At 44.7% G+C, this 16,875-nt stretch overlaps 1 protein-coding gene and 1 pseudogene across 1 annotated transcript in view; one reads left to right on the top strand and one right to left on the bottom strand.

Moving 5' to 3' along the window:
* SLC5A1 (solute carrier family 5 member 1) overlaps nucleotides 1–1,768 on the bottom strand; it is a 51,362-nt gene extending 49,594 nt beyond the window's left edge. The window contains exon 1 of the mRNA XM_019950562.3: nucleotides 1,490–1,768. Within this exon, the coding sequence (XP_019806121.1) occupies nucleotides 1,490–1,624 (135 nt within the window). The 5' untranslated portion in view covers nucleotides 1,625–1,768. The remainder of the gene's footprint in view (nucleotides 1–1,489) is intronic.
* Nucleotides 1,769–10,757: 8,989 nt separating this feature from the next.
* LOC117307787 (small nucleolar RNA SNORA18) lies at nucleotides 10,758–10,904 on the top strand (annotated as a pseudogene).
* The last annotated feature ends 5,971 nt before the right edge of the window (nucleotides 10,905–16,875 follow it).

Raw genomic sequence — 16,875 nt, 5'->3', positions numbered from 1 at the left:
TTGAGCCCCCTGTGCCCTAGGCAGTGCCAAGGAGAGCATGGCTCAGATATTTCTGGACTCCTGGCAGGGAGCCTTCCATAGGTCATAGTCTTAGGGCCTCTGTAGTGGTTTTTCTGGGAATAGCAAGGGGACCAACAGCCCCAAGGAGCAGGGGAGGTAGCTAGGGCTGAAACAAAAAAAAGTTCCAAGGAATCAGGCTCTGAAAGTTGGTCAGGGAAAGACCATTCTGAAGGTCATTCTGAAGACTCCTAGAGTCCATAAGGAGCTTTCAGATACATCTCTGCAGATCCTCACAGCCACGTGGGGTGTCATAAGAACAGGTAAGATTGTACCCATTGCACATTTGAATAAACTGAGACTGAGTGGGGTTACCAACATCGCAAGGCTGGCATGTGTCACAGCCAGTGCTAAACCTGAGAACCCTGGCTCCTGGCTGGACTTTCTACCATGTCTGGGAAGCTGAGAGTACTGAGCAAGAATCAGCCACACAGATTCCTTGTGACACTTTAGGCTTTCAGTCACATCTGGTTTCCACAATTATTTTTTTCTTTTTAAAAATCAACACTTCCTTTTATCTCTAAAAAAAACCTCTTGGCCATGAAGGGGTTAATGCCCACCCTCCTCTACTCTAAGTCAAACGACTTCAACCACCTGCTAGCACCTCCTGGCCTGCGGTCCCTCATGAAAGCCTTTGAGAGTGACTGGAATATGTTCACACTTAAAAATACCTCTCTTCCAGTTGCTAGGTGTGCCGACGTCTGTCACAAGTGAAATTTCCAAGTTCAAGACTGCTAAGAACAAGTTTCTCTGGTTTGGTGTGTCCCCATAGTTCCAAAAGGGAGCCACACGCATTTCCCTCTCCCCAGCACCAGGCCACCCTCCAGTCTTCCTCCTCCTCCTCCTCTTCCTGGGCCCAGCTTTTCAGCTCTCACTCACTCCAGCCCCTAGATCCCAGGGCACAAGACCTCTCCGAGGTGGGGGACGCAGGGCAGCCCCTCTGCCTTGGGCTGCCCCAAAGCACCTGCAGCTGGCAGAGGCTGGTGTCCTTCCGGATCTACCCTGCTTCTTTCCCTTCTGAAACTGGATGACTAAGAGGCAGGACAGTAGTCACCTTCCTGGGGCTCATTTCCCAAGCCCTGGGATCCTTCCTGCAGCTACCAGCTGGTCCTCTCCTGCCCCTCACACCCCCAGCCCCCAGCCTCTCCAATCTCTCACTCTCCTTCTCTGCTCACAGAGCCGGGGTGGAGGAGCCTCCTCAGGCACTGGCCAGCACCCCCACTTCTGCTCACCCTTGCTTGGCCCCTCACCTCACACGGTGCCCCCTGAACTCCTCTCAAACATTTCCAAGTCATTTCCACCCGGCTCCACACACCCTTCAGCCCACCTTCCCCTCCTTGCAGTTCACCAAGGCGGTGGCTCCTCCGTGTGCCCCCTCCTCCCTCCCCTTGGCCCTTGCTCCCTCAGCCCGCGTTTCAGGAGCCCTACATACCCACAGCCCGACAGCCATCACCACCACGAAGTAGACAACAATGACAGAGATGTCGGCCGCATTGCGGATGCGCTCATAGGGCTTGAGGGGCTCGGCGGTGGCAGTGGTCGCAGGGCTCCAGGTGCTACTGTCCATGACGGCGGCCACAATGCGTCCCTCCAGCCCAGGCCGCTCGCTCCTTATATGGTCTCCGGGTTAATGATCAGTCCCGGGGAGGGGACCCGTGAAGTCTGGCAGCAGTGCTGTCTTGCAGGAGCCCCAGCGCTGCGCCGTCGGGGAGCAGCTCTGAGTGCACAACAAGGAGGAGCTGGCAGAGCTTTGGCGGTGAGGTGGGCGGGCAGATAAGCACTCTCTCTCAAGTGGGGTGGGGCCGGCCAGGGAGTGGTGCCCTCCTAGCACAAAGGCCCACTGTGCTCCCGCACCGGCACCGGGCATGGGGCAGCTTCACCTGGGCTGCTGTGTGGCAACACCCAGGCCAGGGCTCCAGCGGCTCCATTGAGGAGCCAGGCTTCCTGGTGCTGGGGGCCTAGAAGCTTCAGATCACCTGCCACCTGCTGTTGGACCAATCTTGTGTTCTCTGTGGACCTGGCTTCTCCATGTGTAAAATGAGTGCAGGACTGTTCCAGGAATCAGCCAAGTTCTTGGTCTCCATGGAGAACATTCTGGTGAGAACCAGAAGTTGCTGGATGTTACTGGAAGAAAATTCAGCATGATGGCAGTATCTTGGCCACTCATGGGTGAGTGGGATGACCACTCACCCATCCACATTTCTGCCTCTCCGTCTACAGCCTGCAGCGCCAAGGGGCACTGTTACCCCAGCTGTAAGGAAGAAGGAACTGAGACTGGGGAAAAGGATCCCCCTGGGAGCTATTTCCTTGCCCTGTGCCTCACCCAGTAATGTTATCTGGGGCCCTTCCAAGGCAGGTGGGAGAGAGGAAAGATACTACAGAATCCCTTCCAAGGAACTCATCAAACCCTAGCCCTTTCTGGGGGCTCAGCCTACCCATCTGGAAACACATGTCTAATTTGGAAGTCAAGGCTCAGAACAGAGATGACTGTGAGAAGAGGCACAACTCACCAAAGGTCACACAGTGAGCCAGTGACAGAGGTGACCATGCAGCCCAGACCAAGGCAGCCCTAGTTCAGAGGAGGGTTGGGATGCTCTCAGGGGCTGGTGCTGGAGGTCCCAGAGCAGCCACTTTGGAGAGGGGACCCTTGCTAGGTGATGAGGTGAGGGAGGGGGAAGGACCATCCAAACCCGCCAGGATGCTATTCTGCCTCAGGCCCTCCCTGCCCACCACCAGACATCCATCCACTGCTTAAAGTCAAGCAGCCCATTCCTTTGCACCTTGTTGCCTCTGAGGGCCACTGCCCTCCTGCCTCTTCAGTGCTTGTTTGTCCCCACTTCCCCCACACATCCCCCAGGACTGTAAACTGTATAAGGGCCCATCATAACACCTGCCCACAGGAAGAAGAAATTCCCCATTTGGGGATCTTGGAAGCAGGGGCTCTTCACCGTGGATGTCTCCCATGACCTAGAGCTCAGCAGTCAGCCACAGCTTGGAGCAGCTTGCCTTCCAACTGTGTCCACTGGTTCCCACATTCAGCAAAGCTTTTTCACCTGACTCTGCCAAGCAGAGTCCCTGCCCTCAGGGAACTTCCAGTCTGGTCTGGAAGTGAGCTCACCCACAGGAAAAGTCCAGCCTTTAACCACCAGCTGCAGGCTGCCAGCCCATGCCCGGTTCTAAAAGTGAAGTCTGTGGAAATGAGCAAATCCAAAGCGTGAGTGGGAGGAAGGCTTGGAAGTGCTAAAGGACCTCAAAGGAGGGACCAAGCTGTTCTTTGATCTTTCTAGGACAGCAGAACATAAGTGGCCAGAGAAGGAAAGGGATGGGTGGCAGCCAAGGAGAGACCATAAAAGGCATTCATTCATTCATTCACTCTTACAACAAAAGAGCAGCTTCTATGTGCCAGGTCATGTGCAATGACTCTAGGGATACAGCTGTGAACAAGACTCACAGGGCTCTTACCTTCCTCACAGGGCTTCCAGCCCAGTAAGGGAAACAGACCATCATCAAAGATGAGACAAATCATATACCACAATGTTCATTGCAGCTCTATTTACAATAACCAGGACATGGAAGCAATCTAAGTGTCCATCGACAGATGAATGGATAAAGAAGATGTGGCACATATATACAGTGGAATATTACTCAGCCATTAAAAAAACGAAATTGAGTTATTTGTAGTGAGGTTGATGGACCTAGAGTCTGTCATAGAGAGTGAAGTAAGTCAAAAAGAGAAAAACAAATACCATATGCTAACACAGATATATGGAATCTAAAAAAAAAAAAAGGTTAGAAAGAACCTAGGGGCAGGAGAGGAATAAAGACGCAGACATAGAGAATGGACTTGAGGACATAGGGAGGGGGAAGGGTAAGCTGGGATGAAGTGAGAGAGTGGCATGGACTTATATACACTACCAAATGTAAAATAGATAGCTAGTGGGAAGCAGCCGCATAGCACAGGGAGATCAGCTCGGTGCTTTGTGACCACTTAGAGGGCTGGGAATAGTGAGAATGCGAGGGAGACGCAAGAGGGAGGAGATATGAGGATACACGTATATGTATAGCTGATTCACTTTGTTATAAAGCAGAAGCAGAAACTAACACACCACTGTAAAGCAATTATATTCCAATAAAGATGTTTTAAAAAGAATATCCTTCCTTTTAAAGGCTGAATCATTCCATTATGTAAATAGACCACATGTTGTTTATCCATTCATTCACTAATGGACATTTGGGTTGCTTTCACCTTTCAGCCATTGTGACTAATGCTGCTATGGAATGGGTGTGGAGGTATTTTTTGATCCTCTTTCAAATAAGAGCAATCACAGGATGGGTGGGTGGATGGATGGATGGACGGATGGATGGATGGATGAATAGTGGATGGATGGGTGGATTGATGGGTGATAGATGGATTGATAGATAAGTGAAAGAGCTCCAAACTGAATTAAATCTGTTTCCTGTCCTGTATGTCACACTTTCTACCTGCATGACACACCGGACATCAGAGATATTGTGACATAACAGTGACCCCATTGTAACAATGGCAGTAGGATTGAGTTAAAGGGAATTTCAAAATACTTATAAAGATGAGTAACTGTGCTATTTCATGATCACAGTTGGCATGTATCAGTAAAAGGATTATATATTTACAAGACCTTAAGGTATTGCTGACTAAGAAGAATGGGATTTCCCAGAGTGGTAATCCTAGGAAGGAAGGGAGTATTCAAGTTGGGTGAAACTCACACTCAGTATCAAATGTGGAACAACCATAACATCAGTCAAAACAGCAGAAACAGAGTCACTGAAAATTCAGGACCTTGAGCCACAGATGATGCTGGCAGTGAATGGATCCAAGATGCAAAGAACTGGGCAAAAATGAAGAGTATAGAGAGGATATTTTTGAGAATACTGAGCTCCACTCTAAACTGGCCCATAGGATTTGTTTATCCTTAGTCTCACCATCCACAGCAATGTAAGAACCAATCCTAACAGAAAAATGAACAAAAAATACAAACAGTTCATATAAAAGAAAATACAGGATTTCCTTGGTGGCGCAGGGGTTAAAAATCTGCCTGCCAGTGCAGGGGACACGGGTTCGAGCCCTGGTGCGGAAAGATCCCACATGCCACGCAGCAGCAAAGCCTGTGAGCCACAACTACTGAGCCCGAGTACCACAACTACTGAAGCCTGCAAGCCTAGAGTCCGTGCTCTGCAACAAGAGAAGCCACCACAATGAGAAGCCCACGCACCACAATGAAGAGTAGCCCCTGCTCACTGCAACTAGAGAAAGCCTGCATACAACAACGAAGACCCAACGCAACCAAAAATAAAATTTTTTTTAAAAAAAGAAAATACAAATGGCACATAAACATACTAAAAGATACCCAGTCTCTCTCTAATAAAGTACATGGAAATTAAAACTACAGTAAGATACTATTTTTTACCTATCAGACTGGAAAAAAATCACAAATAAATTGATAATACATTGAGTCATAGAGGAAACATTTACTCTCACACATTACAGGTGAAAGTATAAATTGGTACCAACTTTAACAGAGTAATTTGAGAACATCTATCAAAATTATATCAAGAGAATGAGGAGACAAGTCACAGACTGGGAGACGATATTTGTAAAAGACACATCTGATAAAGAACTGTTAACCAAACCTATACAAAGAACTTTTAAAACTTAACAAAAAGAAAATGAACAACTCGATTTGAAAATGGGCAAAAGGTCTCAACAGACACCTGTTCAAATATACAGATATATCTTCTGACATACAAATAAGCATATGAAAAGATGCTCAACATCATATGTCATTGGAGAATTGCAAATTAAAACAATGAGATACCACGACACACCTAACGATAGGACCAAAATCCGAAACACTGACAACACCAAATGCTGACAAGAATGTGGAACAACAGAAACTCTCATTCATTGCTGGTGAGAATGTAAATTGGTGCACCCACTTTGGATGATAGTTTGGCAGTTTCGTACAAAACCAAACATAGTCCTACCATACAATCCAGTAACTGTGCTCCTAGGTATTTACCCAAAGGAGGTGAAAACATGTTTGCACACAAACCTGCACATGGATATTTATAGCATGATTGCTAAAACTTGGAAACAACCAAAATGTCCTTTAGTAAGTGGTACATCCAAACAATGGAATATTATTCAGTGATAAAAACAAATATTCTATCAAGCCAAGAAAAGACATGGAGGAATGTTAAATGTATATTAATGAGTAAAAGAAGTCAATCTGAAAAGGCTATATACTGTGTAATTCCAACTATATGACATTCTGGAAAAGGCAAAACTATGGAAACAGTAAAAAAAGATCAGTGATTGCCAGGGTTTAGACAGCAAAGGGAGATGAATAGAAGAATACAGATAATTTTTAAGGCAGTGAAATTATTCTGTATGATACTCTAGTTGTAGATACATGTCATTATCTATTTATCAAAACTCATAGAATGTGCAATGCCAAGAGTGAGCCGTAATGTGAACTATGGACTTTGGATGATAATGAGGTATCAATGTAGATTAATTGATTCTAACAAATGTACCATTCTGGTGCAGAATGTTGACAGTGACAGAGGCTGTGCATGGAGGGAGGGGGATATGGTAACTCAGTACTTCCAGCTCAATTTTGCTGTGAACCTAAAACTGCTCTAAAAAAATAAAATCTATTTAAAAATTTTATATTCACATACCCTTTGACCTTTTTTTCCTAAGAATTTATGCTACAGATAGGCTTACATAAGGGCAAATGACCTATGTTCTAAGTTATTTATTGCAGCACTATTTGTAATGGGCAAAGATTAGAAGCAACCTAAATCCATCCATAAAGGATTGGTTAAATATAATACAGTTTATCCACTTAATGGAATAATAATATGCAGCCATTAAAAATAAAAAAGAGGGACTTCCCTGGTGGCACAGTGGTTAAGAATCCGCCTGCCAATGCAGGCGACAGAGGTTCAATCCCTGGTCCAGTAAGATCCCACATGCCGTGAGGCAACTAAGTCCATGCACCACAACTACTGAGCCTGCGCTCCAGAGCCCGCGAGCCACAACTACTGAGCCCGCGCACCACAACTACTGAAGCCTGCGTGCCTAGAGCCCATGCTCGACAAGAGAAGCCACCGCAATGAGAAGCCTGTGCACTGCAACAAAGAGTAGCTCCCGCTTACTGCAACTAGAGAAAGCCTGCATGCAGCAACGAAGACCCAACACAGCCAAAAATAAATACATAAATAAATTTATTAAATAAATTAATTAATTAAAAAGCTCTTGTATATTGATATGTAGTAGTGATCTCAAAGATATTTTGTTAGGTTAAAAAAGCAAAGTGTACAAAACAACATATAGTATGCTAAAATTAGTATAAAATATCAGGGGGTAAGGGAAGAATATAGGTATATATTTGCTTACATGTACAATTTTTAAATCTCTTGGATACACAAGAAGCTGGCAAAATTTATTGCCTTCAGGGAAAATATTTGGATGACTGGGAGACTTTCTCCATATATGCTTACATATGAACCATGTGAATGTATTATTTATTAGATCAATGGATAGTAAGAAGGAGGGAGGGTGGGAGGGAAAGAGAGAGAGAAGAAGGAAGAACACTACACTAGGATCACTGAATATTCAAGTATTTGGGGACCTCAGGGATCGTCAAACTTGACTCCATAATATATTCACTGGATCAACAAATATATACTGAGTGTCCTATATATGCCTGCCACTGTTTCAGGTGCTGTAGACAGCAAGATGCAAAGATGTAGGAGTACACAATCTAATGGGGAAAGACCTTATTTTTATAAAATGAGAAACCGAGTCCCAGAGAATGAACAGACCTTGTCAAGATCACCCAGATTGTTGGTGGAAGAGCTAGGGCTGAAACCCAGGTCTGCAGGCTCCTGCTTGGTTTTATTATCTACCCTGGGATTTAAAGTACAGTGAGGGAAATGGACTTGATTACCCAGGCAATGCTTACGAGTGTAAAGATAAGTGAACCACAAAACTGGCTTCCCAGAAAGAGCTTTCTTCTTCTACACATGCTTTCTAATGGTCATAGTCACCCCCAACCCATGAAAGATCTCCCAATACTATCTTCATCCTTCATTCACACAAACAATTATTTGAGTCATTATAAATAAATACTGTTTATACACACACACATACACTTTTCCAAAAGATGATTCATTTGTCCTTTTGGTTGAGACACCAAAAATGCTAAGACAAAGTAATTAAGGCACAGACTCCCCTAAAGAATGATCTTCTGTCTGAGCAAGAGGAAAAACCTAATCCTAGTCAAGTATCCCTGATCCCTGGGATTTTCTAAGGATTTTAGGCAAAGACTTCAATAGGGTTTTTCCAAGTTTGGGAAATCCTACCAGGAAGCAAGAAAAGAAGAACGTCATTCTCATTACATTGAATGACAAAGGTGCAACAGTCAATGGCCTGTGGCTTAGCCTAATGTTTTAGACTGACTTTGATTAAAGTATTATAGAACAGGTATAAAAATGAAACCATATATACACAAACACATATAAACATCACCACAAACATATACCCACATAGATGTACACACAAATATCAACCCCAAAGCACAAAATAAAAGCCTGAGATGAAGAACCTTCTATTCTAAATTGGCTACACTTAAAGAAAGAACCAATGTGATGTTTCAAAATGCAAAATCCTGAAATCTCTGTTTGTCTTCCAAGTGATTCTGTGATTGGAGGAGGACCTGCTGGTCGACCCTCCAGCTTAAATTTGGTTCTGACAGGTAGGTAGAACAAGGAATTGATCCTTGGTGAGACTGAAATTGCTGATAGGTGAGAGGAAATGGTTCAGGGCTGTGTTTGAAAAAAGTGGAAAAGGAAACTGAGATTTTTTTTATATGGGCTTAGGCCATGGATCCAACCATAAGGCCTCATTTTTAATGGTGGGCCACCACAAAGTCCATTTGCTCTGCTCTCCAGCCAGGAATCACCACAGTTCCCAGTTTAATCTCTTGTTTTGACTCATCCTGAGTCACTCCCCACTTGTTTCCCACTTCCACTCCTTGTGAGAGCTTCCTTAGGTATTCTCCAAAGTCAAGCCGAAGTCATTGTTTCATGTGAAAGAGCTGTGAGCTCTTTGGGGCAAAGGCCTCTTCAAATTAGAACTGTCATTAACATTGTGATTACACCCACATCGCCCTGATATGGGAGGACTGCTTGTGCCTTCTTGGGCACAGGGAGCTGCTGATGTGAGTGGCCTTGAGGGCTAGTTCTTTTAATGTCTGAATCAGGAGTATGTTGGGTTTTCAATTTCCACAACATGTAAGATAATAGACTCTTCAGGCTGAAAGGGGTTAAGAGCATCCAACCCACCCCTTTGTTCTATAGTGGAAATTGAGACTCAAAGAGGAAGGGTGATTTGTCCATGGTCATTGCCTGAATCTGTGCTCCCAATCCAATGCTCTGGCTTCTTCTCCAAAAACATTATTCAGGGCTTCACTGGTGGCGCAGTGGTTGAGAGTCCGCCTGCCGATGCAGGCAACACGGGTTCGTGCCCCGGTCCGGAAGGATCCCACATGCCGCGGAGCGGCTGGGCCCGTGAGCCATGGCCGCTGAGCCTGCACGTCCGGAGCCTGTGCTCTGCAACGGGAGAGGCCACAACAGTGAGAGGCCCGCGTACCGCAAAAAAAAAAAAAAAGAAAAGTGTACCTTCATAAAATTAACTAATAAAAAGGAGAGGGCTTCCCTGGTGGCGCAGCGGTTGAGAGTCCGCCTGCCGATGCAGGCGACACGGGTTCGTGCCCCAGTCTAGAAGGATCCCACATGCCGCGGAGCGGCTAGGCCCATGAACCATGGCCGCTGAACCTAAGCATCCGGAGCCTGTACTCCGCAATGGGAGAGGCCACAACAGTGAGAGGCCCGCGTACCGCAAAATAAATAAATAAATAAATAAATAAAATAAAAAGGGGAAAGACAAGCCCTTATATTTGCAGTGCTCTTTTCTGTTCACAGAGCACTTTCCCACCTCTCATCTCACAACCACCTCACAACAGCCCTGTGAACTCAGCGAGGTACGACTGGGGACACTGTCTCTATTTTATAGGAAAGAAAACTGAGACTAAGAAGCAGCAGTCTCAGCCACCTGTGCCAGGTACTGGAAGCATCTCTATGGTCATAGGACCTGAAGAGCAGAGTCTACCACTCACTTGTCAGACAGACACACTCTGGCTCAGAGGGACAGGAACTTGTGAGTCCTACAGTGAATCAGGGGGCAGGATCGGGATTAGGGTCCTGGACCCCTGATTCCTGGCTGCATGTGCTCTCTAACCCACTGCATTTTTGCTCCCCTCCCTTCTCTCTCAGGCCAGAGCCTGCTCCTGCTGCCCGGGCTGCCCTCAGATCCCTCTGGGGGCTCCAAGGCTGACTTCCTCAAGCTAAGCCCCAAATCCCAGTTCTGCACCCTTCCCTAGGTGAATTCTGGGCTCCTCGGGCCCTGTTCTCAGCTAGTTGTCAACCCTCTCCAGGGTTCTAATGAATTCATCCACAGGGTCGTTTCTTATGAAAGAATTCCCAGTGTTATTCCACCCAAGGACATCTGCCACAATTGAAAGAGTAAGAATTTATTAATCAAAGAAAAAGTTAAAATAAAAGATCATTTTCCACCTACAAGATTGTCAGATGTCATTGAGGTCTCTCCCAATGGGGCTTTTTCAATTAGCCTACATTGTTGGAAACACCTCACAGAGTAAATATGTGGATTTTTTATTTATTCACAGAATTATGTGAGTCAATTATGTGTTACATCTGTGGGAAATAACTATAAGACAGAGCTGCTAAACTATGAAAGACCTAACAGTCAAACTTCTTTTATCTTAGGTATTGGCATATCCCACCAATCTGTGCTATTCTAGGCTGTGATAACTTAGGAGTGAACATGATTTGAACTTATGCATGTTTAGAGGTTGTCTAAAATTCAGAACCAGGCAAATCCATCTACTCTGACCTTAAACATGACCCTAAAGTAAAATACTTGAAGAAAATGGCTCCCAAAGATTACAGGTGGGGAATTTTTGAAGTATGTTCATATCCAATTGGAGATCAAAGAAAGCCAACTAAAAAAGTTGTGGATTGACTGATACGACAACTGTGGATTGAGCAGAAGTTCTTTTTAAAAGGACTATCGTGAAGATTATGACTCAAACATTGGAGGAACTAAGGTGATTGGCAGTAGAAGGAATCAGAGCATGCGAAATTCCTTTTTTTTTTTTTTGGCTGCGCTGGGTCTTCGTTGCTGCGTGCAGGCTTTCTCTAGTTGTGGTGAGTGGGGGCTACTCTTCATTGTGGTGCGCGGGCTTCTCATTGTGGTAGCTTCTCTTGCTGTGGAGCACGGGCTCTAGGCACACGGGCTTCAGTAGTTGCAGCACGCGGCCTCAGTAGTTGTGGCACGCAGACCCTAGAGCATGCAGGCTTCAGTAGTTGTGGCGCATGGACTTAGTTGCTCCATGGCATGTGGGATCTTCCTGGACCAGGGATCAAACCCGTGTCCCCTGCATTGGCAGGTGGTTTATTAAACCACAGCACCACAAGGGAAGTCCTGAAATTCCTTAAATAAAAATTTATCGACTTTTAAAAAAAGATTGTCAGATGTCTAGAAGATGAATAATATCCAGTGCTGCCAAGGGTAACAGAAAAATGGGCACACTCATACTTTGCCGGTGGGAGTGCAAATTTTTATCGTAATTTAGCAATACCTAAAAAAACCTTAAATGTGGATTCTCTGACCCAGCAATTCCAACTTCAAGGTGTTTATCCTGCAGAAATACTCACACAGGTGAACAAAAATATTTACACATTAGAGTGAAAAATTAGAAACAATCTAAATGTTACTATGGGAGATTAGTTCGAATATGGAACCCTATAGAACTTTTTTCACATAACATATTGAGGAAAACTGTCTTGTAAATTGATAACTGTATTTTTTTTTTTTTTTTTTTTGCGGTACGCGGGCCTCTCACTGTCGTGGCCTCTCCCGTAGCGGAGCACAGGCTCCGGACGCGCAGGCTCAGCGGCCATGGCTCACAGGTCCAGCCGCTCCGCGGCATGTGGGATCTTCCCGGACCGGGGCACGAACCCGCGTCCCCTGTATCGGCAGGCGGACTCTCAACCACTGCGCCACGAGGGAAGCACCTGTCTTATTTTTTTAATGGCCACTAGTATTCCATAGTCTGTATGAGCAATAATCAATTGAACCACTCCCTTACAAATAGGCATCTGGGTTGTATCCAGATGTTCGTTTTACAAGAGCAACAGCTCTCTAGGAAAGGAAGTGAAAATGTTAAATTTACTTGTAGTGGACTTCCCTGGTGGTGCAGTGGTTAAGAATCTGCCTGCTAATGCAGGAGACATGGGTTCAAGCCCTGGTCCGGGAAGATCCCACATGGCACGGAGCAACTAAGCCCGTGCACCACAACTACTGAATCTACGCTCTAGAGCCCGCAAGCCACAACTACTGAGCCCACGTGCCACAACTACTGAAGCCCGCATGCCTAGAGCCCGTGCTCCGCAACAAGAGAAGCCACGACGATGAGAAGCCCGTGCATTGCAAAGAAGAATAGCCCCCATTCGCCACAACTGGGGAAAGCCCGCACACAGCAACAAAGATCCAACGCAGCCAAAAATAAATAAATAAATTAATTAATTAATTAAAGACTTGACCTTTAAAAAAAAATTTAATTGTAGTACATTGAACTGACCCAAACTGAAATACGGACAGTGCCAGATTGGCAAATTTTAAAAATAATTCTAATAATTATACAAAAAGATGCTAATATCACTAATCATTAGGGAAATGTGAATTATAACCATAATAATATACCTCTTCACACCCATTAGAATGACTATTATAAAAAAAATTGTTGGTGAGGATGTAGAGAAATTAGAACCCTTGTGCACTTCTGGTAGTATTGTAAAATAGTGCAGCCAATATGGAAAATAGTATGGTGGTTCCTCAAAAAATTAAAAATAGAATTACAATATGATCCAGGAATTCCACTTCTGGGATACCCAAAAGAAATTAAAGCAGGAACATCATACTCAATGGTAAAAAGCTGAAAGCATTTCCCCTAAGGTCAGGAACAAAACAAGGAAGCCCACTCTCACCACCTTTATTCAACATATTATTGGAAGTCTTAGCCACAGCAATCACACAAGAAAAAGAAATAAAAGGAATCCAAATTGGAAAGGAAGAAGTAAAACTGTCACTCTTTGCAGATGACATGCTACAATACATAGAAGATCCTAAAGATGCCACCAGAAAACTACTAGAACTCATCAATGAATTGGTAAAGTTGCAGGATACAAAATTAATATACATAAATCTGTTACATTTCTATGCACTAACAACAAACTATCAGAAAGAGAAATTAAGGAAACAGTCCCATTTACCATCGCATCAAAAAGAATAAAATACCTAGGAATAAACCTACCTAAGAAAGTAAAACATCTGTACTTGGAAAACCATAAGACACTGATGAAAGAAATTGAAGACGACACAAACAAATGGAAAGATATACCATGTTCTTGGATTGAAAGAAATAATATTGTTAAAAATGATTATACTACCCAAGGCAATCTACAAATTCAATGCAGTCCTATCAATGCCATTTTTCACAAAACTAGAGTAAATAATTTTAAAATTTGTATGGAAACACAAGAGACACTAAATAGCCAAAACAATCTTGAGAAAGAAGAACAGAGCTGGAGGAATCACCCTCCCTGACTTCAGACTATATTACAAAGCTACAGTAATCAAAACAGTATGGTACTGGCACAAAAACAGACACATATATCAATGGAACAGAATAGAGAGCCCAGAAATAAATCCATGCACTTATGGTCAATTAATCTACGGCAAAGGAGGCAAGAACATACAATGGAGAAAAGACAGTCTCTTCAATAAGTGGTGCTAGGAAAACTGGACAGCTACATGTAAAAGAATGAAATTAGAACATTCTCTAACACCATATACAAAAATAAACTCAAAATGGATTAAAGACCTAAATGCAAGACTGGAAACCACAGAACTCTTAGACGAACACTCTGACATAAATCGTAGCAATATTTTTTTTTGGATCTGTCTCCTAAGCAAAGAAAATAAAAGCAAAAATAAACAAATGGGACCTAATTAAACTTAAAAGCTTTTGCACTGCAAAGGAAATCTACTGAATGGGAGAAAATATTTTCAAACAATATGACCAATAAGGGGTTAATATCCAAAATATATAAACAGCTCATACAACTCAACATCAATAAAAACAAACAACCTGATTTAAAAATGGGCAGAAGACATGAATAGACATTTTCCTTCAGTCCACGGGCTCTCTTCATCCTCTCTGGCATCTTGCTACTCACCCCCTCTTCCCATATTTCCAAATGAGCCAGACTTAGCTTCTAACTGGGGCCCAAAGTCTAGATGGCCTGTGGGTGGAGGGACAGACGGGAGATTCCCGGGAGTTCTGCTCAGCTCAGGACACTTGGCTCTTTCTCTACGACTTTTAGCAGGGCCCATACATTGAACCTTATCACATAATGAGTTTGGTGCTTTCGTAGGCCAATAAATCACATACTCTCCTCTCAGAAGGTACACAATTTAGGTGATAACCTCAGTCATGCCAACATAACCCCACGGCAAAAATGTTTAAGGGAGCAGAGTTTCTAATTCTGTTATCACAGCTCCCTGATTACACACGTGTCACAAAGCCATCACAGCTACCTCACCTAGGAGCCCAGAGCTGAAGTCTTGCCAAAGCTGGCTTACCACCTCCAGGAAGATAACTAGTCTGCATTTCCAAATCTGCTCACCTAAGTTGCAACTCTCTCAGCTTTTTTCAAAGATCTGGAAATTCCAAAATCTGGCTTGACTGTGAGCTCTGGAAAGTCCACTAGAGATGGCATGACTCATCCTCCACCTTTCACAAATGGGACACTGAGGCCCAGGGGAGGCCATGTGGCTCAGCTAGAACCAAAGCTTGGGCTTTCTGCCCCCATGCTGCCTCCTTGATGCTTGCCCCCATTTCACCCCTCAGCTAGTTTCTGGACCCATGGAGTCAGCCTTTGAAATGCCTCTTCTAGTGTTTTCCTCACCCCTTCCCCCACAACCTCCCAGACCATCATCTCTCCCTAGATTGCTGCTACAGACTCTTGTGGTCTCCCTCCTCCAATTCTCCCCTTCCTTCAGTCCATCCTGGGTGTTGTGCCAGGTCACTCTAACCCGAAAATTGTCAGGGGCTCCCCCTTCCTGCCAAAGAAAACCCAAAAGCCTTGACCTGGTGTTCAAGGCCCATCACCATCCAATGCCAACTTGCTAAGAGCTTCCCATCCCCCTCGATCTCCCCTCCCCACAGACCCTAAATCTAGCCCAAATCAACTGGTTGCTGTTCCCAGTATCTCCCTTCTGCTTCTGCATTTGGTCATGCTATTTCCTCCACTGAGTTTGCAGGACCGTCCTGCCCACTGCCCACCTGTCACCTCCACCTATCCGAACTACATTCCTACAAGGCTTGGCTCAAATGCCCTCTCACCCCAAGAAGCTTCCCCATACTCCATTCCCAATGGAAATAATTGCTCCCACCTCAAGACCCTGCGATGGATGGACCTTAAACCTTAGGTATTTATGTACCTGTTTTCTCTCCTAACAATACAAACCTTCTCAAAAACAATACATATTGATTTGTCTGTATGTTTCCCACAGGCCCAGTATGGTGCTTTTTATTCATTGATTAATGTTTTTATTAATAATTTACTGAACAGAGTTTTGGAGTCCAAGAGACCTGAGCATGAGTCCAAGCTCTATCACTTGCTAGTAGTATGATCTTGAGCAAGGTACTTAACCATTCTGAGCCTCAGATTTTCTCCTCTGCAAAATGAGGATAATAAGACCTAGTTCACAATGTTATTGTAATGACTAATGAGGTAACATATGGTCATAGCACAATGACATAGCACAATGCCTGGCACATAGTAAGTATTCAATTAATAAGGCAATACTACTACTAACAAAAATAAACATAGCTCCTGCTATGTGCCTGGAATTGTGGAGAACGCTGGGGATACAGACATAAAGAAAACTAGGCCCATGCCTTTGAAAACTCAGAGACTAGTGGGGAAGCAGACAACAAGGAAACATCTGACCTCCATATCATACAGGGTGAGAAGTGCTATGACAAAGATACCCATAGGGTACTCTAGAGCTTCCAGAAAGGGCATTGAATTGGGGCTGTGCCCTGGGAGGCGGGGGCTCAGGGAGAGCTCCCCAGAAGAGTGGTGTGAGCAGTGTTTGGAAAAACCAATGATAATGATCCAGGGGAAAGGGGCAAAATGGGCAAGCGGGGCAGAAGGCAGGGCACGAGATAGGAGCACAGAGCAAGTCGGAGCACCACAGCACCCTGCACACAGCTGGTGCTTGATAAGTATTTGCCAAATAAGAGGCAGCCTGGGGTGAAGGGCACAGCCATGGGATTCTCTGACAACAGTCATGGCATGTGACCTTGGGTAAGTCTCATCCCTGCCCTGAGCTCACTATCCTCAGGTGATCCATTCCCTGATATCAAGGTTTGGGAAGGAACACTGAGCTTTGGTTGGTGCTCCCTTGTTCCTCCAGCTGCGTCATGTAGGGGCATGTTTTCACCTGCTCAATTCAGGAGGAGTTTGGCCTAAGAGGCTGGCACCACCCTCTTTAGGTCATATCTGTCTCTGAAGCAAGAAACACTAATCACTTTAGGAGCATTGTCACACCCTCTTCCT

Source organism: Tursiops truncatus, chromosome 13 (assembly GCF_011762595.2).
Source record: "Tursiops truncatus isolate mTurTru1 chromosome 13, mTurTru1.mat.Y, whole genome shotgun sequence".
NCBI lineage: Eukaryota > Metazoa > Chordata > Mammalia > Artiodactyla > Delphinidae > Tursiops > Tursiops truncatus.
Note: the sequence above shows the minus strand (reverse complement) of the source record. Positions and strands in the feature narration are given on the sequence as shown.